The sequence below is a fragment of the Rissa tridactyla genome, chromosome 16 (assembly GCF_028500815.1).
Source record: "Rissa tridactyla isolate bRisTri1 chromosome 16, bRisTri1.patW.cur.20221130, whole genome shotgun sequence".
Classification (NCBI taxonomy): domain Eukaryota; kingdom Metazoa; phylum Chordata; class Aves; order Charadriiformes; family Laridae; genus Rissa; species Rissa tridactyla.
Genome location: NC_071481.1, coordinates 7,390,512 through 7,417,158, shown reverse-complemented (window position 1 = coordinate 7,417,158; position 26,647 = coordinate 7,390,512). Strand labels below are relative to the sequence as shown.

At 50.2% G+C, this 26,647-nt stretch overlaps 2 protein-coding genes across 3 annotated transcripts in view; both read right to left on the bottom strand.

Annotated features, from left to right (window-relative positions):
• Positions 1-1,973: 1,973 nt before the first annotated feature.
• Positions 1,974-11,882, bottom strand: ALDH4A1 (aldehyde dehydrogenase 4 family member A1). Its single transcript, XM_054222505.1, has 15 exons — positions 11,811-11,882; positions 10,730-10,823; positions 10,318-10,410; positions 10,149-10,196; positions 9,631-9,786; positions 8,972-9,121; positions 8,769-8,843; positions 6,096-6,283; positions 5,117-5,190; positions 4,443-4,639; positions 4,000-4,047; positions 3,474-3,626; positions 3,130-3,251; positions 2,406-2,524; positions 1,974-2,273 (listed from the first exon to the last, which is right to left on the bottom strand). The coding sequence occupies exons 1-15, from the start codon at positions 11,843-11,845 to the stop codon at positions 2,161-2,163; spliced, it is 1,665 nt and encodes a 554-aa protein (XP_054078480.1). The 5' UTR covers positions 11,846-11,882; the 3' UTR covers positions 1,974-2,160.
• Positions 11,883-12,710: 828 nt separating this feature from the next.
• IFFO2 (intermediate filament family orphan 2) overlaps positions 12,711-26,647 on the bottom strand; it is a 43,659-nt gene continuing 29,722 nt past the window's right edge. For both annotated transcript variants that reach the window (XM_054222507.1, XM_054222508.1), the window contains 5 exons: positions 25,601-25,743; positions 23,039-23,159; positions 20,651-20,740; positions 19,845-19,975; positions 12,711-19,050 (listed from right to left, as the gene is read on the bottom strand). In XM_054222507.1, the coding sequence (XP_054078482.1) occupies positions 18,945-19,050; positions 19,845-19,975; positions 20,651-20,740; positions 23,039-23,159; positions 25,601-25,743 (591 nt within the window). In that variant the 3' untranslated portion in view covers positions 12,711-18,944. The remainder of the gene's footprint in view (positions 19,051-19,844; positions 19,976-20,650; positions 20,741-23,038; positions 23,160-25,600; positions 25,744-26,647) is intronic.

The window sequence follows — 26,647 nt, the reverse complement described above, 5'->3', positions numbered from 1 at the left end:
GGCTGGTTTTTGGGGGGGTTTCTGCAGGGGCAGAGCTGTGGCGGCCCAAGCGTCCCGCACGCTCTCCAGGAAAGGCTTAGCTGCTGAAGATGAGAGCAAAAAGGCGGGTGTTTTTTTTTTTTTTTTTAAGAAATAATGAATATACACGAGGATTGGTCGGCGTTGGGTGCGGCAGCATGAAGGGGAGCACCCGCAGTCGGGTACCGAAACCGAAGCGAGCTGCTGGGATGAACAGAGACGGCAGAAGGAGGGGGTTTGGGCAGAGCCTTATTGTTTCCGTCTTTTCTTATCATGGTGCGTGCACTGAAGGTACCGAGCGCACGCACGAGCTCGCTCTTTACTTGGCAACAGTTTGAAGAAGTCATAAAAGAACACAAAGAGTTGTTTTTTGGGTGGTGGTTTTTTTTTTTTTTGTCATTTATTTTATTGCGCATTTTCACACTTAAACCAGGATTCACAGGTATTAACGCACCTCGTTCGTGACCCGCGTGGTAAATACCAGCCCGGGCGTGGGCACGATCAATACTTAATGCTTATTACAACAGGCCTAACAGGGTTATCCACACCATCTGCAAACCCTGATAATTGAACAGTTATTAATTGCGGGTGTCACAGATGTATACCTTTCTAAATCAGAAATGATCCTGGAAGGATGCAAGACTCCGGGGCTAAGATCCCTTTTCCTGTTTGCGTTGCAGGACCCGGCCCCGAGACCTCGCTGATGGCGCGGCGCAGCACAGCGACCGCGGACCACAAAGGTCGGAACTAATTAAACTTCTTAATTTGTCAGCTCGTGGAGCCTCGGAGACGGGCCGGTGGGGGAGAGCAGCTCTCCAGGACCGGGGGCCGGGAGGGAGGTCCTGGACACAGCACCAGAGGCTGGGAAATGCCTCTTGCTCTAATTGCAGAGCTCCTGGTGCCATCCCAGGAATTAAGTAAAATTCCTGCTGGGGGGGGACGCTGAGGGATGCCGCGTCCACCTGAGCAGCTTGTGCAGGAGCTTTCCTATTATTGAAACATCTCTTAACATCTTCCCGCTTCCTTCCAGCAGGCATAGGATCACAGAACGGCTTGGGGCGGAAGGGACATCTAAAGGTCTCTAGTCCCCACACCCCCCACCCCCCCCTCTCCCCGCCACAGGCAGGGACATCTGGGACGTGTTCGGCTAGGTCAGGTTGCTCCGAGCCCTGTCCAACCTGGCCTGGGATGTTTCCAGGGATGGGGCGTCTCCCAGGGACCGGAGCAGCGGAAGCAGCCGATGCCCAGCGATGGGGAGCACCGGGGGCAGCCTGGCCTCGCCACCGGAGATGAACCAAGGGGAACAAGCCGGCTGTTGCTGCTCCACCTGCCCGAGCCCACCCTGAGACCGTTTGCAAGGTGATGTGCCGGTAAATCCCAGCCCTCGGCTTCGGAGGGGTGAAATAAGGCACTTCAACTTAGTTCTAAGCAGCGCCGCCCTCGCAGCCGCCCTCTCCTGGCCCAAGGCGCCGTCTGCCAAGTTCTCTTCCTGCATCAAAACCCTTCGGGTGTGTGGGAGGCTTCGCCCTTCCTCAGGAACCGGGAGAAAAGATGGCTCAGGGCTCCCACCGGGTTGATCCCTGGTTTAAAACAAGCCCGGCCGCCTGTGCCTCCTGGGAAGGCTGGGACGGGCAGCCCCTCGCTTCCAGTGACTTCTGCTGGTGCAGCTCCTGCTCTGCCGGGGAACGGAGGCCCTGGGGACAGGGAAGGGAAGAGGGAAGGGGGAAGGGAAGAGATGGCTTTTTACAGGTGACTGGGGCAGGGCCAGCCTCTTCTCACCCACCTCCCGCTTTAATCCCAGCGCGCTGAGAGGGAACCTCACTGGATCACTCGGGATGGACACAGTAGGAGGAAAAGAGAACCCAGGGTCCAGGTATCCTTCTGCAACCACGGCTCCGACAATCTCTTAATTAATTAACTAAGCATGCTTACACAACTAAGAAAACCTCAAGGACTTCTTTTTCAAGTTAACAATTTAATAATAGAATTTTTTTTCTTTAAAAATAAAACCTAAGCTCGTCGGGTTAAAGATCAGTAAATTTAAGTGCTCTTTTTTTTGTGTGTTTTGTTTTAAGGTTGTAGCTGCGAAGCCACTCTGTGCGTTGAGGATCAGTAGTACGGGCGCGGGGCCGGGAGAAGGCGTCACTGCATGTAGGCGTAGCGCCAGTCCCTCAGGGGCACGTGCGTTTCTTTGATGGCCTGGGGCGACGTCCAGCGCAGGATGTAGTGGGGGCCACCAGGTTTGTCGTTGGTGCCTGTTCCCAAAACGAAAAAACAGCGCCGGTGACCAGGAGACAGAGGACAAGGGACTTGCCCGGAGGGGGATGCGGCTCGGCGCGCGGCCGCGCGGGTAAGGGCTGTCTCCAGCCAGGAGTCGTTGGTCTCACCTGAGATGCGGGAGCCTCCGAAGGGCTGCTGAGCCACGACGGCGCCCGTCGACTTATCGTTGATGTAGAAATTGCCGGCCGCGTTGCGCAGAAGGTTCCTGGCTTCGTCGATGATCCTCCTGAGGAGGGAGAGAAACGGCGGCGACAGCCACGGCGCAACGGCACAAATTTGCGCCGAGGCCTCTACCCTTCTAGAGCAATTAAAATCATGAAAAAAAGCACGTTTGTGTTTCTTTGCACACTCTTCCAGGACCGCACGCTGTTTAACACACACCGAAAGGGGTTGTGCGTACTTAGAATTCGATGAAATTACCCCCATTTTGTTTTCTTTTAGTTTGTTTCTCTTTTTAAGTTGTATTGTCACAAAGTGAAGGTGATTATAGCCTAAGGCTGGTCCCTCTTTGGGGTCACGCTGCTCTTAGCCCTCCGCCTGCTTAAGAGGGCTGGGGGTGCATCATCCTCTGGGCTCCAAATGTTGCCTTTTGATTTTGTGCCAAAAAAAAAGCACTTTTAGGGATGAATCTAAGGCGGTTTCTCAGCCCGTCCCTCCTCGGCAGGAGGGCTAAAAGCAGCGTAAGCTTTGCGGGAAATGCCTTCTTTCCTCCCCACCGTGCAGGGCGGGGATGGGGGGAGAAGGGAGGTGGGTGGCTCGTCCTCCAGAAGGGGAAAAAGCATCTTTTCCGGCTCGGGATGGCGCGAGGCAGCGGTGGATTTTGGCACTTACTTCTCCTGGGCGAAGACTGCCCCCGTGAGGCCGTAGGGCGTCGTGGTGTCGATGAGCTCCACCACCTCCTTGTACCGCTTCTCCGGGTAGACGTACACCGTGAGGATGGGGCCAAAAATTTCCTGTGCGGCAAAAAAAAATAAAATTAAAAAAAAAAAAAAAATAAAAGCACTCAGTGGGGACAGCCTCCAAAAAAATAAACCAGCTAAAACAGTGATGAAGAGCACCATCCCGGCACCGACTCATTGTACAATTCGTCTCCACGCGCCCGGCAGACACCCGAGGACGGGGCCCTGCAGCCCCTCTCGCACCTTCGCTGCCCCCTCCCCGCAGGCCGCCCCCACCTCTTTCATGATGGGATCCCGCGGGTCTTTGCTCTCCACGATGCAGGGCTCCACGAAGTAGCCCACGCTGTCGTCGCAGCCGCCTCCGGCCAGGATGGTGAGGTTGGACGACTTCTTGGCGTGCTCGATCCATTTCTTTATCCGGGCGAAAGACTGAGGAAAGAGAAATAATACTAATTAAAAAAAAAAGTGTGGGTTCAGGGGGGGTCTAAAAGGAGGTTTGGGCAATCCCTTTCTGGGCTCTGCTGCTCTTCCAGCTCAGAGGAAGGGGTGGGAGCTGGAAATACAGCCCTGGGCAGCCCGAACGTTACGTCTGCGACAATGTCTCAGCAAAAATAACTCACTTTTCATGAGGGGCAGTGACTGAGGCACGCAGGAGGGAAAAGAGGGCTGCTAATCAGCTCTAAGTAATCGCTGATGTTGGTACTTGGCGGTAAGCAATGAAACCATTTAACCTACCACTCAGTGAAAGCCTGGTGGTGGTGTTACCTTCTGGCCCCAGCGGAGACAGGAGAGGTGGGCTCACCTTGTCATCAATCACTGCAGAGAAAAACGTCCCGAAGTCCTGGGCAGGCTGTGGGAAGGCGGAAAGGAGGCAAAGTGAGGACACAGCGTGGCAAAAAGCTAACTCTGAAATCAGGAGGAGCTGAAATTCCCCAAATAGCGCTTTCCCCCTCACTCCAAACGCACCTCTGTTCGAGGGCGCAAGCCACCCCTTTTCAATTAGTCTGCAGCATTCAGCGACTTACACAATCCTTCCTGCAGACGCTGGCTACAAGTTAATTTCTAATCACTAAAAAAAGATGGGGGGGAAGGGGGGGAAGCGGGGACGGAGGGGCGGTGGTGGGGAGAACTAGTGGATAAAAAGCTCGGTTCAATAGGAATTAGTAGCCAGTTACCGCAGTCTCTAATCCCATCAACCACCCGCTGAGCCGCAAAGCCCTTCAGCAGCCCGGCAGCTCCGCTCACGTCTCCCACTTTGATCTTCCCGTGCTCCTCCAGCAGTTTCTCTTTGATCTGGGGCCACAGCGAGTCCGGGGCGTAGAGGCGGGAGCAAGCCGAGCATTTTTGGCCGCCGTACTCGAAGGCCGAGCGCAGGGTCCCGTTCACCACGCTGGCCACGTCGGCCGAGCTGTGCACCAGGTGGAAGTTCTTTCCGCCGCACTCTGGTGCCGGAGAAGGGAGGAAAAGGGGTAAGTAAGGGTTTGTCAGGGCTGAGCCACCTCCAAAAAGCACAAGCTACGGACAGGTCCCTTGAAAGGGTCTCAACCAGCCCCGCCTGGTTCCGCGGGGACAGTGCCACCACGCCAGGGAGCGCAACCCCAGAGCTGGAGCAGGCTCACAAAATGGACAGAAAAAAGGACCGACCCGAGTTCCCAAACTTTGTGTGGAAGCTCCATGATCCCAGAGCGTCACTGCCTCCCGCCCAGGTGCCACCTCCCCACCATAAAAGCCGCCCATCCCGTGCTGGTGGGAGCTGGTGCCATAAGCTCCTCCGAATGCCCGCTGCACCCAGAGGACCAGGCTTTACGCGGTTTGCGGTGTCATTTGCTCTCTGCTCAGGAGAGGAATCCTGGCCATCACCCCCCTACCCCTGCATGGCCTCCCCCCCCAAAAAAGAAGGTGTAAGAGGCGGCAGTTACCTCCAGCCAGGCGTGGGAAATTGCGGTAGCGATCCAGGTTTTCGGATACCTGCTTCCAGAGCCGCTTGAAAGTCCTGGAAGAGAAAGGAGGAGCTGGTCAGTGCACGCTCGCCTTTGCACACTTGGAAAAGACACGCATGGGTGACGTGCCCTGCTGAAGGGGACCCCCGCAACCCCCTGCATCCCTCCCCAAAAGAAGGGGTGCCCTGCAAGCCCAAGAGGAGATGCCAGCTGAGAACAAGACCCCAGCTATCAAAGCAATGGCCCTACACAACCCTAGTTTTAAGAATAAGAAACTGCTGCAGCGTCTCAGGGAAGACACGGGAGCGAGTGCCCAGCAGAAGTTTCTGTTCGTCTCCATTCCCCCCTCCCTTTCAGGCCTTACTGTGACAAACCCCTTGGCTGCAAAACAATAAAAATGCTAATAACCTCCCACCAGGAGGCACAGCCACTAATACTAATTTATGAGCTTCCCACCTTTAGAGCACGATGCTCATCAGACCATGTCCTTCGCCGGTGGAGCGGGGTCCCCGGGTTTAATAGCCCGTTACGGGCTGCCGGGGCCCTCAGCGTCACTAACACGCCCCGACACGCGGGCAGGGCACGAGTCTGCAAATCTACCTGGAGCTGGCATCGCCCCGCCAGCGCAGTGCGGTTCGTTAAGCCACATCACGGCACCCCTGGGTGAGCGGGCAGTGGCACGTGCAACTTTATCTATTCTCCGTGCCTTGAGTTTAGCAACAGAGACACCCTGCTATTAAATGCACTCCCTGTAGCAAGAAAACCTGGTTAGACGCTTTTTTTCATCAGTTTTAAAACCCTAGCTTAATTACGTGCTGTAAGGATGGCTAGTTGCCTGCCTGCTACCCTAACTCAACGCCGTCCTACGTGTTCGAAGGACCGGCAGACGAGCACCAGCGTCGTCTCAGCCAGTGGCTCCTCATCCCTCTCCCCGCTGCCGCTCCCCTCCCCAACGTACGGGACGCTGCCGGTGAAATTGAGCCCGCAGAAGTGCTCGGAGCTCGTGACGGTGTCTCCAAACACAGGCCCATCCGCCGGCACGAACTGCACAACGTTCGGAGGGAGCCCGGCTTCGAGGAGGATCTTGTAGACGGCGTAGCTGGAGAGCAGGGCAGTGTCGCTGGGCTTCCACAGCACCACGTTTCCCTGGGGGGGAGGAGAAAGTCAGCGCAGGAGGAACGGCTTCAGCCCAAACGCAGGTTTGCAACGCTTAAATGCTCTGGCAAAACACTGTCCCGCCGCCCACAGCGGATGGGATCGGAGCGATGGCACCTTTGGGTGAGTTACACTCATCTTTCACCCCGAGCATTGGTTTTGAAAAGGAGCGTGATTGCCCCGGTCAGATGAAAGCATGAAAATCCTCCCCTTTGGCACCGCCGGGTCGCTGTGCCAACCTTTCGCACTCTCCCTTGCCGAGGACGCAGAGCTTTGCCTTCCCAAAGGAGCCGTGGAACGCAGACCTGTTTTATGTCTCGGGAAACGGGCCGAGGCCGCTCAGAAACGCGCTTACGCCCCTGTGAGCGCTGCCACTCGCCACCGCCGGGTTTGCGCCCGGCCCAGCCGGGGTTTGCGCCAGCCAAAGCGGTGAAATAAAAACCTCACGCCCGGATTAACCGGGCACAAGCAAACGGCACCATCGGCTGGAAAACCCGGCGCTAAAAGGCTGGCGGCGGCACCCACCCCTTTGGCTCCGTGCCACCGTCCTCCCTTCGGCCCCGTGCGCAGCCGCAGGGCCAGGGGGGGTGGTGTCCAGTGACCTCCCCGGCGTCACCGTCACACTGCCGGTCCCCCGCCATGCAACGGGGTCACAGCCCCGGGGGAGCAGGAGGGGGAATTTTTTGGACTCTGTCTCAACCAGGCGCCTGCTTTGCAGGGACTGGCGGTGCGGGCAAAGCCCCTTCCTGGCCCCCCCCGGCCCCGACTAATCCTCCCGCTTCCAACGGTGAGAAAAGAAAAGCACGCTCTGTAAAAAAATCTCCAAGCAACTGGGAAATCTAACTCGGGCCACGGTCGGAGACAGGATGCCCGGCAGCCTGGACACCGGTGCGGTGTGGCAACTGCTCCGCTCCCGAGGAAATCCCCGCTCCCGACGCTGCCATGGCACTGACCGCGCCGATCTCTCCAACTATTTAGGCAAGAGCAACGTTTAATCCCCTGGGAAGCGCGCCGTGGTGACTAAAACACAGGGGCTCTAATTAATACCCACTTATTAAGCACCATTTTCTCCTAAATTTAATTCCAGGTACCACCTGCCGCTGAGCTTTTCAAGCCCCCCGCTGACGCCCTGGCTCCTTTTGGCCCCGAGTCCAGGCAAGGAGGGGGGTTTCCTGGCACCGCAGCATCCCGGTGGGAATTTATCCTCACACCCGGGGAGGGAGAGGTGGATGAACAGCAGGATGCCCAAAACCGCTCGCCCAGACCTGCCAGCACGGGCTTGTCCCAACCCAGCAGGGTTCATCCGCTCTGGGATGAGTTTATCGCCCAGTGTCCCAAAGCCGAGGACCCTCCCCAAATCCTGGGGTGGGAGGAACGCAACTCCCTCCCCCAGAAAACCTCCCAGCTCCGCGTTAGCTTCACCCTCTTCCTTCCTTCTCCCCACTCCTCCCCTACAAAAATGACAGATTCCAGTGCTTTGCCTTGAATACGGCTTTAAAACGTGGCACCTCCAAATTAAAAAGCTTGGTTCTCTCCCTTAGCGCAGCCTTTTCCCCCCCCAGCACAGGACACTGCTGCTGCAGGGACCATCTTTGGTGCCAGGATGAAATCTGAGCCTAATCAGTAAAGAGCTTAGGACAATTTTGTGTGGTTTGTTTTTTTTTTTTTTTTCCCCAGTGCAACAATAAATTAATTAATCCTGGCCCAAATTCATCAAGTTGTTATAGTCTCTCCCCAAAACCCACCCTGCAAAGGCAGGTGCTCCCCGTGCTCGCTGGTGCCCTGGGGTGGAACAGGTACCGATATGTGCTGTTTACCGATACTTTGACTTTTTGGACCATCTTTCATGTCTGCCAGCATCTCCCACCTCCCAGTTCAGCGCTAAGTGCCAGGGCCACGACCCGCTCGCTCCTACCTTCGCCCTAACACACCCGCTGGACCCAAAAAGTGTCTTCCAAGATGAAACCAAGCAACTACAAACCGATCACAGGTCCATGTCGCGACAGCGCCCTGAAGCCCCGTTCACAGAGCAAGCAACAAGTGGGAAAACAAAACCCTGCTCTATTTCTCGTCTCCCCTCCCTCCCCCCTGACCTTCTCTAAAACCCAACCTAGGAGAGAAAAGACACCTTGCTTCAGAATAAAAACCCCAGAAAAGCAGGTTTGGGCAGTTTTCTCCTTTCCCAACACTTCCCCCTTCGCACCTGTCCATCAGTGGACAGGTCCAAAATCCAGCCGTCTTGTAATTGAAGACATCTGCGTCTAATTGCATGGCAACTGATTGGGATTCAAGGGGACCAACAGAGGCAGGACCCCAGGTGTGTCCTATTGAACAGAACCGGGGAGGCTGAATTTGCTCCTTGTGGATCCCAGACCAGGCAAACCGCAGCCTCGGAGAAACCGGGTCCCCCTCGCAGCCTTTCTCCGCACTGTCCTCTCCATCCCTGGTTCTCCCAAAACCCCACCACGACACTCACCATCAACGCCGGAGCCCCCGCCAGGTTGCCGCCGATGGCCGTGAAGTTGAAGGGAGAGACGGCTGCCACGAAACCCTGCGGGTGGGAGAGGAAAGGGACCGGTGGGAGCGCGGTGACTCCTCTCACCGTGGCGTGACAACCACAGCTCGGGGCAAAAAAGGGAGCCGCAGAAGCTGGGGGAGATCCCCAGCCCCGCTCCTCACCTCCAGCCCCCGGTAGACCATGCTGTTGGTGCTGATGTCCACGCTGAGGGGCTGGCTGTGCTCCAGCTCCAGGGCGTACTTGGCATTGAATCGGAAGAAGTCTATCAGCTCCGCCGCAGCATCGATTTCCGCCTGGATGACTGTTTTCCCCTGCCGGGAGAGGTCGTGTCAGCTAAAAGCACTCAGGGGAGGGCGGAATGCAGCAGCCCTGAGCCGCAGTGGCGCGGCGCGGCACATCCACGTGTGGTTTGCGCGTCGCCCCCATCCTGCCCTGTCTGCCACGTCCTGCGGAGGCAAAGGCAGCCCGTGCCTGTGCCAGGGGACATCGCATCCACCCGTGTCCCCCCGCAGCCCCGTAGTGCCTCCTCTGGAAAAGCCAGGGGCGCTTCGCAAGGGGCAACGCTGATAATCGCAGCCCACCACACCAGTTGATCCTGATCCCGTGAAGCCTGAGGACTCACCTCCCTCCCTTCTCAGCAAAGAGGCAGGGATCAGCCCGTATGCCCTCGCAGTACGGGCAATTCCAACATTACGGCCATTCCCACCGCCACAAAATACCTTGGCAGCTCTTCCTGTGGTGCTTTCCCGACTCCCGTCTCCCCAGATTCCCTCCCATTCGCCCCAGCTATCCCGCCAGGTCAATCCCGCATCCCCCTTACCTGCCCAACCATGGTTTTGGCCAGCACCTCTGCTCGCCTCGGGCCGCTCAGCATGTCAGCCGCCTTCAGGAAGATCTGCGCCCGGTCCTGGACAGGTTTCAGGTCCCATTCCTTCCTCGCTGCCAAGGCGGCATTAATGGCTTTGTTAATGAGCTCCTGCGGAAGAAAAGGGGAAAGGCAGCAAGGGGGAACCCACCACCAGGGACGGAGGGGAAAGCGAGGGGCCATCCACCCCCAGGCACAAGCCACAGTAGCCACCTTCCCATCGCCGCAACCCCAAATTTGCAGCTCCTGGTAATGATTTTTTCCCAGGTCCCCTGGGATTTGGAAAGCCAACACCCGCCCCTGGAGCCTCTGGGCTCACAACCAGAGCAGCGACTTGTGTGTCCTCCAGACTCCTCACCGCCAAGCTCAAAGCGCATCACGCCACAAACCCCAGAACCCCACCCTGAGATAAAGTTCGCTAAATCCAGGCAAAATGCTGCCACCTCCCCCCAAAAACAACGTCAGGCACTCACCTTGTCGGCGTAGCAGTACTTGGCCACCTTGTGCGCATGGTTAAAAGGCTGAAAAGAGAAGCAAAGCCTCTGTGGTTATCAGTCTGACAGCCCTCCCTCCGCTCTCCGGCTGGGTACATCCCTCTGCTCTGCTTCCACTTGTTTAAAAAGGGTTTTCCCCCAAACTCACCGACAGCTGGTACCGCACCGTCGGCGTCCACACCTCCTCTCCCCCGACCACGCAGGGGATGGCCTCTGTCTTGCCCTTCAGGTCGGCGAGCGCCTACGGGAGAGGAGGAGAGCGGCGCGGTGGGAGCTGCACGCCCGGAGCTCCACCAGCCGCCCCCAGCTCCATCCATCCTCCCCGCCAGCCCCACCAGCAGTGGCAAACCCGGGGACAGGCCTCCTTCCGTCCCCTGGGAATGGGGGACGGGATGGGGATGGGGAGTTACATCTCCAACTGTCCCCAAAGGGAAAGAGCTGGGCTGGGCAGGACGGGGCGTCCCCCCACCAGGAAACAGCCTGGGGTTGCCCAGCAGCACCAGAAGCACAAACTGGGACCTTAAAGACCCCCAAAAAATCCCGATCCCCCGCAGCGGTACCTTCTGAAGCGCTGCTCGCTCAGGGCTCCCCGGCTTAAACTCGAGGATCGGCTCGTTGGTCACCTCGATGGCCGAGCGGTGCTGCCATCTCCGCCTGGGAGAGGAGAAAAAGAGGCGCTGAAATCCTCCACGGCTTCCTCCTTCCCTCCACGCCCCAACCTCCTGCACGCAACACGTGGTTTTATCCCCAAATGCCGTGCTCCATGCCCAAACCAGCCATGCACGCGCCAGCATCGCGCCCGTGCTCCATCCCACCCCTCCCACAATGATGCCCGAGCCGGGAACTAAGCCAGGACATATCCCCCGGGCAACTGTCCCTTCTCCTTGCTAGGAAAAAGGTGCTGCAAAAGGAAAATTCTAAGGGATGATGTGGAAGGCAAGCTCCGAATCGACCCGGTTTGCTCCCCAATGTGCCGCCAGCTCCTGGCAAAGTCCATGGCATGGGGGCAAAAGCCGGGCCGGCACCCTCTGCCCGCTCCAGCGAGCGGCTGGACCTTGGCACCTCGAGGGCCTGCATTTCCCAACCCCACAGGAGCGTTAAATTGCCCATCTCAGCAATATTGCCCCAAAACAGGGGAGGGGAAAGGGAGGCAGAAGGGGGGAAAACAGGGCGAAAAGGGGAATAAAAGGAGGAAAAAGGGGGGAAAGGGGGAGAAACGAGGGGAAAAGGGCAATAAAAGGAGGGAAAAAGGGGGGGAAAGGAGGGAAAAGGGGGGGAAAGGGAGGAAAAGAGGGAGAAAGGGGAATAAAAGGGGGGGAAGGGGAGAAAATGGGGCAAAAGGCGGAGGGGGAGGGGAATAAAAGGAGGAAAAAGGGGGAAAAGGTAAAAAAATGAGGGAGGAAGGGAATAAAAGGGGGAAAAAGGGGAGAAAAGTAGGGAAAAAGTACAAAGAAAGGGGGGAAGCGCCTGCGGCGGGGACGGGGTGCCAGCGAAGGGCAGCGCACAGCGGCGGGGTGCCGGGGCTGCTCGCACCCGCGACGCCCGGCCCCGCGTGGGAACGCTGCAAGAAAGGGTTTTTTGGGGATTTTTGAGGGTGTTTCCGGGGTGTCCCCCCGCCGAAGGGGACCCCCGGGCACTCACCCGCCGCCCCGCAGCCCCCGCAGCACCCGCCACATCCCGGCCCCGCCGCGCTCCCCGCCCCGCGGCCGCGCCCAACCCGCGCGGGGGTGGGGGGTGGGCGGGACGACACCACGCAATTAACTATTCAATTAAAAAAATGTAAATAAAGAGGGAGGGAAGCGGGTTGGTCCCGGAGTGTGTCCCCCCCACACACACACACACCCCCCCCGCACGTTCTGTGTGTGGGGCTGCGGGATGTGCCACCCCCCCTCCCCAAAACCGTGGGGCGGGAGTTGGGGGTGTCCCGTCCCCCCCCCCGCGGCGGTGGTTGCGCCCGGCCAACGGGGAGGCCGCGCGGCGCGGCACGTGGGAGGGGGCGGGGCGCTGGAAGGTGCTAAAAATAATTTAAAAAAAAAAATTATTATTATTAAAAAAAAACAAAACACCAAAAGAACCGACCCGAAGGAGGAGGCGGCGGCGGCGCGGGGCTGGCGGCGGCGCGGGATCGGCGGCGGCTCCAGGCGCGGACCTGCGGGGTGGAGAGAGAAACGGCGGGTGAAAGGCCTGCTGCGGGCCCCTCGGGAATTAAAAAAAAAAAAAAAATTAAAAATAAAGACGATTTTAACCCAAAATGGGGGCCTAGGCACCGGCAGGGGGCCAGCAGGAGGCTGGTTTTCGCAGGGGGTATTTTTGTGTCCACAAAGGATTTTAAAAAGCACGTTTAAGAGCGGCAGGTGAAAGACCCTAATTTTTAGGGGCACCCAAAAACTCAAATTTTCACCCCAAATCCCCTGCCTGCCCCTGAACTGGGGCTCCAGGGAGGGAGGGAGATTCCCCCCCCACCTCACATCCAAACACAGAAGCAACTTTTGCTTTGAGGGTGCTTTCCAAGCCAAGAATTAACACACAGAGACATTATAACCAGGAGTTTGGTATTTATTTTATAATTTGTTTTGGGTTTTGTTTTTTTTTCCCGTGTAACCAGAGAACAACTGTAACCCGTTTTCATCCACAAGCTCCCGCACGCGGAGAAGCGACGGCTGGATGAAGGATGACCCGCTGCCGAGGACGGAGGGAGGGAGGTGGGATGGGAGCCGGAGAGCAGACCTGGAAGGGGTCGGCGGGGTTGGTTTTGGCACTAAAAAAAAGGAAAAACGGAGATAATCCAATGGAACTGGGAGGAGCGTGAATGGTTCTGGCTCTCGCTGCGGGCGTTTCTCGGTGGCCCCGCTAAAGTGGATTAAATTTCCCAAGCCTTTGATGGTCCTGCATCCACCGGCGGCGAGCGCGCGTACCGTTTGGTCTGCTGCGAACTCCCAGCCGCGGAGGAAAATCGATTTACATCTCGACTCCGGAGCAAGTTTGGGAGCTGGTTCATGCTTCGGCCTCTCCTCACCAGAAAACAGCATCATCAAGTTCAGTCTTTTTTTTTTTTTTTTTTTTTTTTTTTTCTTTAAAAGAAGCTAATATACAGAATATAAAGCACAATATTTACACCAGTACGGTAAACAGGTTCATTTCCACACCGATCAGTAGTCTGTTTTAATGTGTATAAAAGAAATTCTTACATGACCTAAGAGGAACCGACAAGAAGTGACACAGCATGGGGAAAGGAGTCATCAATACCCTCCACTTAAAACACATTAAATAATAAATAATCATTTTTTGGCAGAACTTGGCTACGTACACTTTAGCCGCAGGTAAGGTGTTCGAAGGACTGAGCTGGGTGTCTCTGTTGGTGGAACCACATTAAACGAGAAGTGTGTCTAGTGACCAAGCTTTTAATCATCCTAATAAAGAAATTTTAGGATTTTGGATGAAATCTGCGCAGGGATGCTCCGCTCGGGCAGCCGAGGAGCCCCAGGCGCTGGGTTTGTGGCACAGCAGTACCAGGGTCTTCTGCCACGGGTCCGAAGCCACCCTGGGGGTTGTTTTAAGCATTAATGTCATTATTTCCCCCAAAGACGGAGCCAGCCAGATCTCCGAGCACCCCCTTTGCTTACAGAAACGCTTCACTGTTGGAGTGCCTCAAATTAGGAGGGAATCGTGATTTCCAGAAGCATTAAATACTCACTTCTTAAACACAATTTGTTGCTTCTTCAAAAGAGAAGCTTTGAAAGGCTCCCGCAAGCGCGGAAGGGTCTTAAGACACACTGAACTACACACAAAAACAGACACAAAAAAAAAAAAAAAAAAATCAAGTGTTTCTTCACTACTCTGCCAAAGACTTGGGTTCAAGCCTTCGGTGCCCCCCCTCTCCATAAAGGGGTGGGAAGGGACTGAATTTGGCAGGTAGCGTTTGGAGTTCACCTCTGAAACCCGCATTCTTCACACCAGGATACTACGCGCCGCCATGATCGGCGATTTCTTTTCTCATTTAAAACTCAAACTGACAGAAGTTACATTCTACTAAAAGCTTAAAAATCAAGCATTTGGGGCGACTTAACACTGAAGGCAAACATTTTTAAAACCTACGTGTTCCCCTGCAACCAAGCCCTGAACCAGTGCAAAAGAATAAAAAAAACCCCAGAAGTCCTGAAGCAACATGCGGAAAATCCTCACCAGGGTGTTATTCCACCACGGAAGCACTAATTGTTTCCTCATTTTTGCCGTGATAAATGGTGCTATAAACATTCAGCTCTAAAATGAAGCACTCTCAAACGTGAAACGCAATCAGAGACTTCCCGGTATTGCAATTCTCGTCCTCACACGCTCCAACACAAACATTATTCCGCGTTTTTTCCAGAGCCAAGGGAAACGCAAGGGAAGCGTAAGGGAATCGCTGCTGTACCGAGCCCGCGGGGCCGTGGCAAGGCTGCGAGCACCCACCGGTCCCCGGGGCTTTTCCTCAGCCAGCCTCGGACCGATGGCCCCGCTCATGTTTTTGCTGGCAGGGACGGTCATGCAAAAAAAATAATAATACTCTCAGATTAGATGCAGCTTTAGCTCTGTATTCAGGCGCAATTCCGAGCTATTATTTTGTTTCATCAAGTTAATTCCAATTTATGCCAGTGTAGATAAACATAATTTATCTTCCAAGCAGGGAGCAGACAAAACCCGCTTCGGGGCAGAGATTTTCAGGGTGCTGCAATCACCCCTGGTTTTTAGGGGAGCAAACGGAGGTCCTCACCCTCTCCTGCAGAATGCCTCGCAGTCGGGGGGAAAAAAGGCAAAAAAAAAAAAAAAAAAAGAAAAGAAAGGGGGAAACAGCAATAACTCTGCAGTTGCAGCAAAGCTGTTCACCTGTTTGGCTTGCCCCGAGGACGCGAGGCGCGAGTGCTTCGCAGCCGTACCCGTCCCGTGGTTTCCACCTGGTCGCTTGAAACCGTTTGAGAATTTGGAGTCCCATCAGAGCAGGAGATGCTTTACAAGGGAATGATCGCATTTGCTAACAGAACTCTGTTTGCACTTTAAAAACCTCTAATAAAAATAGAATATATACTGTGGTTTTTTTATAAATAGATTACACATTTAGCTTAAGATTACATCCCCCCCCGACACTTTTTTTTTTTTTTTTAAAAGAATTTTGTTTTTTCCTTGTGAGAACTAATACGATAATTACTACGTCTTTGAAAAAAATGTTTGTACCACGTTATTCTTTGGACATTTTTGAACAACATGCATCCACAAAAGCAACTGCCATTTGTTTACTGAAAACATATTTTTTTTTTGTACAAACCCATTTTAGGAATTTGATCTATTATTACACGGCGAACAAGCAAAAAAATTTGCTTCCTTGAAATCCCCTTTTAAAAAATGAGAAACAATGAGGGGGATTTTCTGATTGTAAGTCTAAAAAAAGTGTCAATATGACACCGCATTAAGAATAGAAAACAAAAATAAAGTATTTACAGCTTTACAAAGGAGAAACGAAAAGAGGTCATCAAAATCATTTCCAGCATTTTCACCGTTTTTTTTTTTTTCTGGCCAGCTTTTGATCTGGTTTCTACAGAGTGGTTATACGCGAACGGAACAGGACCACTGGCAGCTAACTCAGCAGCATCGCTTGAAACTAAACCGAAGACCTCCAAGGGAAACTACCCAGGACCGACCCTCCTAACTCCCGAGAGGTCGATCCACCGAGTCCTATACAGCCTAAATGAAAATTAACCCCCCAATCCCGAGTACGAAAACACCTTTTCTTCTTTAAAAATGGATTACATGTGGTTATAAAGAAACAGACACCAACAACCATGGTAATTTACCGTCGTACACATCACCATCGTACACATTATTCCTATTCCCTCTACTATAGACCCACATCCCTTACACTTACCAAAAATGCAGCCCTGTTACAGATGCTCCTCGTAATTATGGCTCTGAGATAAACGGTAGGTTAGAGCTAGCTCGTTTCCGCAGCAAGTTACCGCTTCCTCACTCGTCTCTCGCTGTCAAACTGAGGATATTCTTCCCTGCCCTCAACATACCAGCTACTTGTTTCAAGAGCACTCAGCCTTTTTCCCTACCAGGACACTGAGTTTTAAAGAAAATGAAACCCTGAACCAGCAGTTAAGTTGGATGGCCATTAAAATTGCTCAGTCTCTCCAGTCCCAAAGAGCATTTCAGAGTGGAGGAGAGCTGAACGGCAGCCTCCGAGGAGGGCGACTCACCGCGCGAGCAGATTGCTTCAACAACGCCTCCACCAAAGCCACTAAAGCATCACCGACATTTGGCTTTGGCAGATCCTTTCTCAGCCTGGTGAGAAACTACGTATTAGCAGCTGAAGTTCATACAGGCTTGAAAAACCTTAAGAGTACTTAATTAAAAACATGCAGTCCCAGCCCCCTCGAAAAAAATACCACATCTCTTGCACCCACCCAACCCCTCCCCAACTTGCAGCCCTAGTGAACATGACCTTTACCACTTTGGCCACCTACGAAATCATAGGAACAAGCACTTTGGAATAAGGTTTCTTTTCCAGAGAAAAGCTGTCTACATCTACATGATGAAACTTTGGAAAAGCCCCTACCCCACACCAGAGGAACCAAGGAGTCGCTAGCTACACTGTGAATAACCGCGCTGAGTATTCCGATCAGTAAGGAAACCACAGGAATATCCTTGGATCTATTTTCTTGGACAGAAGCCATCAATTGTGGATCATGGCATGTGGATCCAGACGGACCAGCGGTTCTCCTCCCTACTCGGAAAAGCACAGGGAGCCCCTTTGATTCACAGGGCCTAAAAGCACCGCCGTGTCCAAGCAGGAGATGGACCTGAAGAGCGATGGAACTCCAGGAGACATTTCTGTCCCCACAATCGCAGTGGGAGCAGAAACCCTCCGAGGTCCTGCCCCTCTGCAGAGGTATTTCTGCCCAGGAACGCCCGTTTGCTGAGACACTTGTGCTCTTTTTGGAAGCAAGCCATGCTGATCTAGACTGGCTGTATGCTTACAATGCAGCCCTGCTGATTTCCAATCAATACGTAGGAGAGGCTTGGAAAGAATACTCAGGAAGCTAGAAAGATCGGCCAGCTTACCTTTACCTAACACTGAGAGGGTGCTCAAATCGGGTATTTCCCTGCCCAGTCCTAGCACTGCTCCTACACAGCAGTTTCTAAGCTTCCCGGCAGGAAAAATACACATTTGGTATTTACTCCAAGTCTCGCAACCGCTAGTTAACTACACAGTTACCTTTAGGCAGTACAACTATGCTTTCAACCTTGGTCTAAAAAACAAACAAAAAAATTATTGGCTGAGGTTTATACCCTGTTTTTACCTGGCTGAGGTGCTACAATTCCCATTAGTAACCACGACCAGCTTGATGATGCCAGAGTTTCCTCAAATACCACCAAGTGATGTGACTTTTGATGCTGCTTTCTCCTGTGTAAACAGAAAGGTTGACAAAGCCCAGGTCTTCTCATTTTCTCACAGAGAAAGCACATGGCTGTTCTTCCCTAATTGTAGGGCAGCAGTAGTTTGGGATTCATTTTACTATGCCCTAAAAAGGATTACGGTATTTTCCAATGTTCAGCTTTTCTGAAGAACAGTGCTCTGGACCTCTCCCAATGTCACGTCTCCAGCCTACATCTACACCACCGCATGTCAGTTTATCCTCGTGCTTCAACTACCCCACTCTAAACATCATGAAAGCAGCATAAAATGGAGTTATCTCCCTGTCAGCAAAGTAAAATCTGCGACCACTATGGTTTAAAAAACAAAAAAATCCTGAAAAAAGGAAAACACAAAAATACATGAACTGAAGGGCTGATTCCCCTCTTAATCCAATCACTGGGAAACAAAGGCATTGTAATACGACATTCCTCCTCAAAAGAAGCTCTATAGATAACTAACATGTGCAAATGTGTTTTTAGCTTTCCTTTCCCCAAGAGATAACTGTAGCCCAGCAGGGACCAAACATTCCATATAAATAAGGCGAGCTATTTTTTTTTTCTTCCTTTTTTTTTTTTTTTTTTTTTTTTTTTTTTGCATAGTAGTTTATCAGTGATAGTCCCACCCCAGGAACCCTCCTTCCTCCACCCGCTTTGCCACCGAGCTGAGACTTGCTGCTGCAGATTCTGGAGTCCAGCAGAAAGCTTGTACACATCTCAAAGGCTCCTTCACCCAAAAAGGATGGAATGAAGGCGTTCCTTTTAATATTGTATAATTGCTTAATCCTAAAAGCTGTCTCTAAACCCGCTATTATTTTTAAGTGTTTACAGTTCAATTTGGAGGCATTCTTTTTTTGTGCCAGACATTGGTAATTGTACCATAATTGTCTTGGGTTCGCTTCTCATTTTGCCAGCGTTCTTTTTGCCAATCAGTGCAGCAGTTCAACAAAACCAGAAGCTTATTGAAATACCCAGAGCCTTTGCAGCACCATTCTCTGCTGCTACCAGATTACTTTTTTTTAAATAATATTTTTTTTTTTTATAAAAACACCTGCTATTAATATTCCACTGGAGCTCAAAGTGGCTCAGCTTGGGGCAAAGGCACAATTAAAACACGATGTTTTCTTACAGGACTCTGCATTTGTGATTTGTATAACAATAGAAATTTACAGCACCAATCCTTGGGTGGGGTGGGGATGCGTGTAGGAATGAGTCCTTAGAAACCCTGTGCAAGGGCTTACAAGCCTTTTGGTTTTTTCCCCCCATCAGTGTATTGTTTTTTAATCTTTTCTTCTATCTTCCCTTTCACTGTAGTGCTCCAACTACGTATCAGCTGACCATGGGCTCCACGTCCGTCTCTCTGTCCAACTCATCCTGAATTTCATCTGTGTTTCCTGAGTCGCTGCTGGCTACAGAGCTGGGAGAGGGAGAATTTCTGTAGAAAAATTCAGAGAAAAGTTTAGACCAAAAAAATTAAATATCATTGACAGAAGGAAAAAAAAGAAGAAACCTTTAGAGAAAATGGTCACTTTCACTCCCCAAAACAATTTTAAATACCCTTTATTAACATTAAACTTTGGGTTTACAGTAAGTACCAGCAGTAAACTTCAGCGTCCCATGTGCTGCCACCCCACCCCTGCCATCTCCTGCACGAACATAAAGACTGCCCTAGATTTACAGATCGGGAAACGGAAACTAAGTCCAATGAACATCCTACAGCATCATCCATAGTAAGTACAGTCTTGAAAACTCAAAAAAAAAAAAGTTTATCAGCTTATTCTTTTAACCCAGGATGTGTCCTGGAGGCGAGCAAGAGACAAGAAAAAAATCCCTCTCAGTACACAAATGGGTTCTTAACACAGGAGAGTAAAAAAATGAGTTCTTACAAACCCAGAGCCAAGATTTAATCTGGGGGTTGGTTTGTTTTAAGAGTTCTAGGACTATGACACTAAGATTAAGCATCCATCCAAGTTAGGAAACTCCATTTATACAGCCAGTCCTATTGTTGACGTCCCTGTTTTTACCAACATGTGTTGAATCCTTAAAATTGTTACTCGGTGTGGGAACTTACACACTGTTACAGGGTTCCTTTTAACAACCCTGAACAAAACAGGATTAGCTAAAGGACAAAGCTTTACGATAAAATGATGCCTTTAAAACAACTTGGCAGGAAACAAGAGCAAATGAAATTCTTGAAGCACCCCATGCAGAATAGTAGTATCTCATTACCTGTCGGCTGAGCCTTTGATAAGCCTACGACAGGTTTCCATTTGTACATCCAGGCCCCTTTTCATACTACACATTTCCATATATTCATGAAGGTGGCGATTCATGTCACTCTTGGCCGTGGCCAATTCCAGCTGTAAGAAATAAGAGAAAATAATCAGCCTAAGGTGAGCTGCTAGCAGCTTCTCCCAGCCTCCCTCAATTTTACATACTGGTGGGGATGCTAAAGCTGCCCAGAGCCAATCCAAAACACCCACACAATATATGCTTAACCTCAGTGTTTATGTATTCATCAGCTTATACCAATGTATTCATCAGCTTACGGAGTGTATTTTAATCAGAGCTCGACACTGTTTTTAAACAGCCCTCAACTTCTTTTCTGCTGCTTAGAATCTTGTTTGTCAACACACAGTAATTAACAAAAGCATATTGGAGGCAGGGCAAAGACTTGGAGAAGCTACAGCTGTTGTGTCTGGCAACCTCTGAGGCCATGTCTTGTAAAGTGTTTCCCGGTGTGATGATGGATATGCAAGACAAACAGGGGAAAAAAGAACAATAGTGCATTTCAATTCTCTTTGTTCTGAAGGTTCTCTCTCCACCAGCTACAGATTTAAGCTTACTCAGCAACAGTGCTGCATGGAGCATGGTATTTAGAAAAAATCACAAGGGTGTATATCAAAGGAAAACGCCTTTGCATTCTTAGATATATAAACATTCCACCTTTCCTCTGCGGGTATAGCGGACCAGAACACTCCACATGTTTTTTGTCTATTAGAAACAATTTATACTGTCGGGAACAACTTCCTCACCTCTATCTGCCCTATTGTTTCTTGGTATTCCTTGTCTCTCGTTTTAAAGAAAGACTCTGTTTCGTGGATCAGGTTTCCCAGATTTTCTTCCTGCGGGGGAAAGGAGGACACGAGGAATTAGCAAGCAACTAACAAGGAGTTCAGTAGCAGACTGAAGATTTTCTTACTTAATCTCACTCAGAAACGCAGGTTGCTATGCTCTTTCATGCAAAGATATTTATTTTTATTTAAATTTTTACACAGACAAGTAATATTCCATTTCTTTAAACTGACATATCAGGAAACACATTTTTGTACCATGACCATGGCTTTGTACACACAAGATAAAGTCTCTGATCAAGGAACCTACAGACCAAGGGTTCAGCAATTAAACACAGGTACCTCATGCATGCCGAAGAACAAAACCATGGATTTTCCTGAACCTTTCGCAGTCTGAGCACGCTTGGACAGATTGTAATTGCTTTCCAGCCATGAAACAATTTTTCCTTGCATTGACCACACCGCTACTTACAGCTTTGCACTGGAATTCTCATTTTCCAATTACTTATTATTACTCCCCAATCCTTTCAGTCTCCGTTACCTCACACGTATGCTCTGCATGTGCTGTTTGCTTTGGAAATTCTTCGCTTAACTGCTCGATAAAGCAAGCCCACTCCAGCACACTACCGATGAAAATGTCACACGTAAGAACACGTGCTGTCCCAAAGGAAACATCCCGCCAGACAACAGCTCCTGGATCATCATTGACAGAACAGTCTGGGCTACAAAACATATTGCCCTATTTCTAATGACTAAAACAATGCCATTGTTCTCTCTTTCATGTTACTACCTACCTCCCTTTTCCAGAAAAAAAAAATCATCATCAATTTAAGGCAACTGCACTGACGAGCATTAATTATGTTTCCATCTTTTGGCCGCATCTGTGGCAGCTTTCTCAGGATGATACCTGGTATCAGCGCGGGGCTAACCAGCCTGCAGTTACAGGAATCGTTCCACTTATCCTTTTATATGCAGAAGCGCTTTAAGGAGGAAGGTCAGAAAAGAAGGTGGCGAGGGCACCGCGTAAGAACTTGAAAGGAATAAAGCCAGTGGAAGGAAGATTCAGGCATGTAAAGCACTATGTTAAAGACCAGGCACAGACGGAGCAGTCTTTATTCTGAATCTCCATCTACAAGACAAATCTACCCTTTCCTTGTATAATTTTCATTTAGAAGGATTTAAGCTTCTTAAAACCTTTAGAGTTTTCGCACGGAAGGTCTGAGTTCGGCAATATTCCCCCGATAGCTGCGCTTATATATGCACGCATGGGTATATGCAAATAAATCTGTCACTAATTCCAGCGCATGGCTCCACATTATCACTCTGCCACTCTCCCTACTCAAAAGACGACATGTAGCTAAGTACGCTGCTTTCTGCAGTCCTAGCACTTCTGAGTAATCTCCGCAGTTTCAGAGTACGCCAGATGATACACAAATGGGAAGATGTAAATTAACACACCCCTGGCAGTCAACACAAGACGATATTTGGGAGACTGCTGCCTCAGCATCTTTACACTACAGCGACCATGGAAGAAGGCAGGATTATTTCTTACCTACTGCTGTCGTGCTAGTCAGTAATGAAATAAGGGCATCGCATTGAAGACTACCCGCACAAAGCCAGACCTTGCCATTTCATTGTCTCTTTAGGCCTGTTTAAAAAGGCTCAGGAGTCACCGAATGAGGCAGCACGCAGCCATTAGCTTACTTTGTGTGGGATCTTAAGGATTAAAAGCAAGCTGTTTATTATCCACTAACGCCGGGAGATTCCTATTGACTGGGAAGATGGAAGCACAAGATTCATGGGTTCAGAAGATCCCTGGGGCTTCACACAGTGCTGCAACCACAGCTTCTTTGTTTGTGACGGGCTGGACATACTTTAACATCCTCCACTGACCACGCTGGGTTTATTTTTCCCCCCCACTAGAATAACTGTGCAATATTTCAGGCCACACTGTATGTACTATTTTGACAATTAAAGCGTGAATGATAATCTACAGAGAGTAAAGTGAGATGCTGTGTGGAAGATACAGGGCTTTGGATAAACAACTGCTCAGGGTGACAGATTGTGTGATGCTCTTATAACGCTAGATGCATTGGATCTTTTGACACACGCTTGATGCTTATAAATACTCAGTTTGAAGGAGCAGAAGAAGTGAAGTTTGGCAAATAAACTGATTGCACAGACTGAAAAGCAACCATAGAGAGAAGGCACTAAGAGGATTTTAAAATCAAAGCAAGTTTGCGTGGCAAACTAGATCACCAGTCAAATATCCAAAGGCTCAAGTGGCTAAAAGAGCAGCTGAGGGATACAGTTTCTGCAGAGAATAGTTCGAGAAAATAATAAACTCACCTCTCCTTGGAGGTCAATTGAAGGATTGCAGTTTGTGAAGTCTTCCCAAAGAAGCAACGTTTCCTCATTCTCCTCCCACGTTAAACTATCACAGTCGTCATCAAAATCGAACGTCTCGCGACTGTTAAGAAAACAGAAAAAGCCTAAGTGAAAACCACTCCAGCCTCACTCCTTCAATTAATATTCTAGGAAAAAAGGGGCCATGAGAGGAGACAATGTGGCAGCTGAAAATCCTCACAGGTTTTACAAACAGGCTTTCCCACTGCCCAAGTGCCTCTCTCCCGGGCTCTTTGCCACCCCAAAGCAGAATAAAAGATCCTTGTTAGCATTTCCTGGTTGAAGTACACAGTCCTAGCTCTGTCCTCCAGATGGTGCTGCGCATTAGTTTCCCCTGTTTGCAAAACCACAAAAATGTTTTAAACTATTCTTTTTATATGTGGGAAAATGAGCCCAAACACAGTTCAAGGAATTTTACAAGAAACAGCCACTAGAAGACTCCCTGCTGATTTTCATGTTGAAGCCCAGCCAACATTTTCCCTGCAGCACTGAAAAACACTATTGTCAAAAGTAACAACTCTGAAAAAACTGAAGCCCAAAAGGATGCGCAGGTGAGTGTAAATATTTATTGTTGACTTGAACCGCAAAGATACTGCTACAGCTGCTTAAGACTGAGAACAAACACTGGCAAGAGTGGCCTTTAACACCGTTATTTGGTCAAGTCCCTTTAGCACGGTCAGTTGTGCAATAAAGGAAAGTTTCAGAAAGCACTTGAGTCCCTTTTGGTTTGACCAGCAGCAGAGCGAAACACTAGTAGCTGCTTCTTGTCCCTGTTAAGGAGGCCTGACAAAAAATCTGAAATTGCTCCCAGCGGCAGTCTGCTAATTTCAGACTGATGCATTTTTGTTACTTTAGTTCACTTCCTTTTAGGCAGATAACATCTCAGTGCGGAAGCTGAGTCCAATACTGTCTTTAGGAGAGGGAAGAGCTTGGCAAACGAGACAGGCTATTTGTCTATACTCAGCATGACTTTAAAAAATAATTAAAAAAAAACCAACAATGAACTCAGACATACATGATTGCGCCTTTTGCAATTCAACTTCTTCAAATCAAATTCTTTTTGCAAGAGCTAGCCTTGTCAGGGAGCACAAAGGCTCCGGTCCTGACTGCTGCTTCCTTCAGACATACACCCTGTTCAAAGCCAACCGCAGTTTGACTTTTTACTACTAGACACTTAAAGCTTAAGTTCATTCCAGATAAGATGCAAGTTGCTTTGTTTCTGTTAATGAGATAGCTCGCAAAATAGCTGAATAGCTTCTTATTTTCTACTTCACAAAGCCCCCAAACGCAGACATCCTTAGAAATGTACCATCTCCGATAAGCCACGAACGCTGTTCTAGATCAACCCAATTTGAATTTATCAACAAGATTCCGACAGCACTTTGTGCCATATGTAACAGGACCAGGAGATAACAATTTCATTAGTAGCACCCAATAAAAACCTGGTATCGCAGGACAGGTTTAAGAAAAAAACCTAAAAACTAAATGCATTACCAACCTAGTAGCTAAATTTTAGCCTCTTGCTTTTCTAAAAAATTCATACGCTATCTGCTGTCACACACAATTCTAGCAGTGTAAAAGTCAAAAACCTGTATTTATTACACTGAATATCAGTAAGGGCCTAAAGACCTCTAAAACAAGAGTCCTAACAGGAGGAGTTACCTGCAGCTTTTGCAAAAAGCATGCCCTCCTATACATGAAATTCAGCAAGAGAGAGATACATCCCCTGAAAACAGAACTTTTGGCAACTGCTGACGACAGCAGAGGAGCTAGTGCTCCTTAGAGAATTTCTTGTGTACTCCTACGTATTAAATACTGTCCTACATTGTGTGGGAAAGTACTGGGAATCCTTCCCTCTGCAGTCACTGCAGAAGTTGGCAGAAGCCACCCATATTCAAATGCTGGGAAAGTCAGACCTACAGTCCTTGCTGGGGGCCCCTGTGTTAAAAGAAAACGGCCGAGACCCTCCAAAGTCTGTGGCCACCTCCATCGCTTGTAGAGCGGGAGAAGAGACCAGCAGGGCACATCACCAGCCGGCTTCCTGAACTGCTTTGTGTGGCACCACCGTGCACTGAGTCTCTTCTCAACTTTCACAGGCTTTCTAACGCTGCCGAATTCTACCCAGCCCAAGCACCAGCGAGGTTCTTTCCAAAACTCTACAAATCCGATATTCAGCCAAACATACAGAACAGACTCAAGTTCTTTGTGCATGTTTCTTCTTTTGCTACTAATGTAAGTTAATACAGCAAATAAACAACACCTAGTTTTACTACTATATTTTTAATATTCTCTATAGTTCCTTCTACTTAAGGGAGGAACAAAACCCAGTTTCTGTTCATTTTATTTGAACTTCCAGAAAACCTTTGAGTGTGAACCATCCTGGCAGCTCAGGTTCAACTCGTAGTGGGGAAAAAAACAGTATTTCTGGAAGCATACAGAAATAACTCAAGTATTGAGTTCTGGGATTAAGCCTGCATTTCGGAATAAGTAGTCCACGATACTCACAGCTGATTAAACATACGCTTCATTTCATCCGTGATGTTCAAAGAGCAGCTGACCTCATCGTCAGAGAACCTGCCATTGTCTCCATCCTGCTCAGAGAGGTCATCGTCAGATGCGAGCTTGCGTTCTTTCTTCTTGGAAGCCACCTTAATTGGAGAGAAGAGCAGTAACTAAAAGGTTCAACTGAGGTGCTGTGCCATGAGGGGTGGAAATAAAGAAGGAGAGTCATTAGGTTTAGCGAATATAACTGTTCATCAGTTCCCAGGCAATTCAGGGATTGCTCGTATTCAAGGCAGGAATTGCATCTGTTAATGAGTGGTGAACACAGAGCACAAGGAAGCAGTTCAGAACGGCGAAGAGCAAAGCAAGCTGCAGGCTGCCAGCCCTCTACAGATGTTCATCTGCTCGCTGACACCAGTCTATGATCTACCAGAGAACATGCAGAGGTTAGAATGATACAGGGTAAAAGCAGAAGCTGGCAGGAGTGCCCAGGCAGCAGGCTTGAGAGCAATGACAGAACTCTCCCTCTCCTGCCACCACCACAGGCTGTTGCTCCCAGCGCTGAACGACCATGGAAGAGTAGAAGCCTTTCCAGACAGCCTTTATTTCATTCCCACCCCACCAGCAGAGGCAGACTGCTAGACTGCAGGCTGACAGAAGAAGGGTTAACGGAACCACGAGAATGCCTGGACAACCTCAAAGAAATGAAGCTCATAGATGTGCAGAGAACTCAAGGGATACCCCTGCGAAGGGCGCAGGGGATCGCTTCTTCAGCTGAGGACTGTGAACGTGAAATATATTCACAGATGGTGCCACAGAGTCACAAACACACAGCCCGCTCCCAACCTACTGTAGTTTTTCCTCTACTTGGCATACAAGCCATCCCTTATTAACATTGTTCTCCATGCTGATCATTTTAACCACTGCATGCTCGACCAAAAGTGCCCTTTGCAGTTACCTTTGAGCAGAAAGACACAGCAATTCTACCCAAAGACAAGAAGGAACCACTTGCACGGTGCAATGGCTCAACATGCTGGAAAAATAACTGTC

Bases quoted from the DNA above. Each gene is read 5' to 3' on its own strand.
- ALDH4A1 (XM_054222505.1), bottom strand. From the start codon at position 11,845: ATGTGGCGGGTGCTGCGGGGGCTGCGGGGCGGCGG. The intron at 8,844-8,971 runs GTGAGGAGCGGG...TCCCACCCGCAG, and splicing joins TGGTCTACCGGGGGCTGGAG to GGTTTCGTGGCAGCCGTCTC. The intron at 4,640-5,116 runs GTAACTGCCGCC...CTCCGGCACCAG, and splicing joins TTTCCCACGCCTGGCTGGAG to AGTGCGGCGGAAAGAACTTC.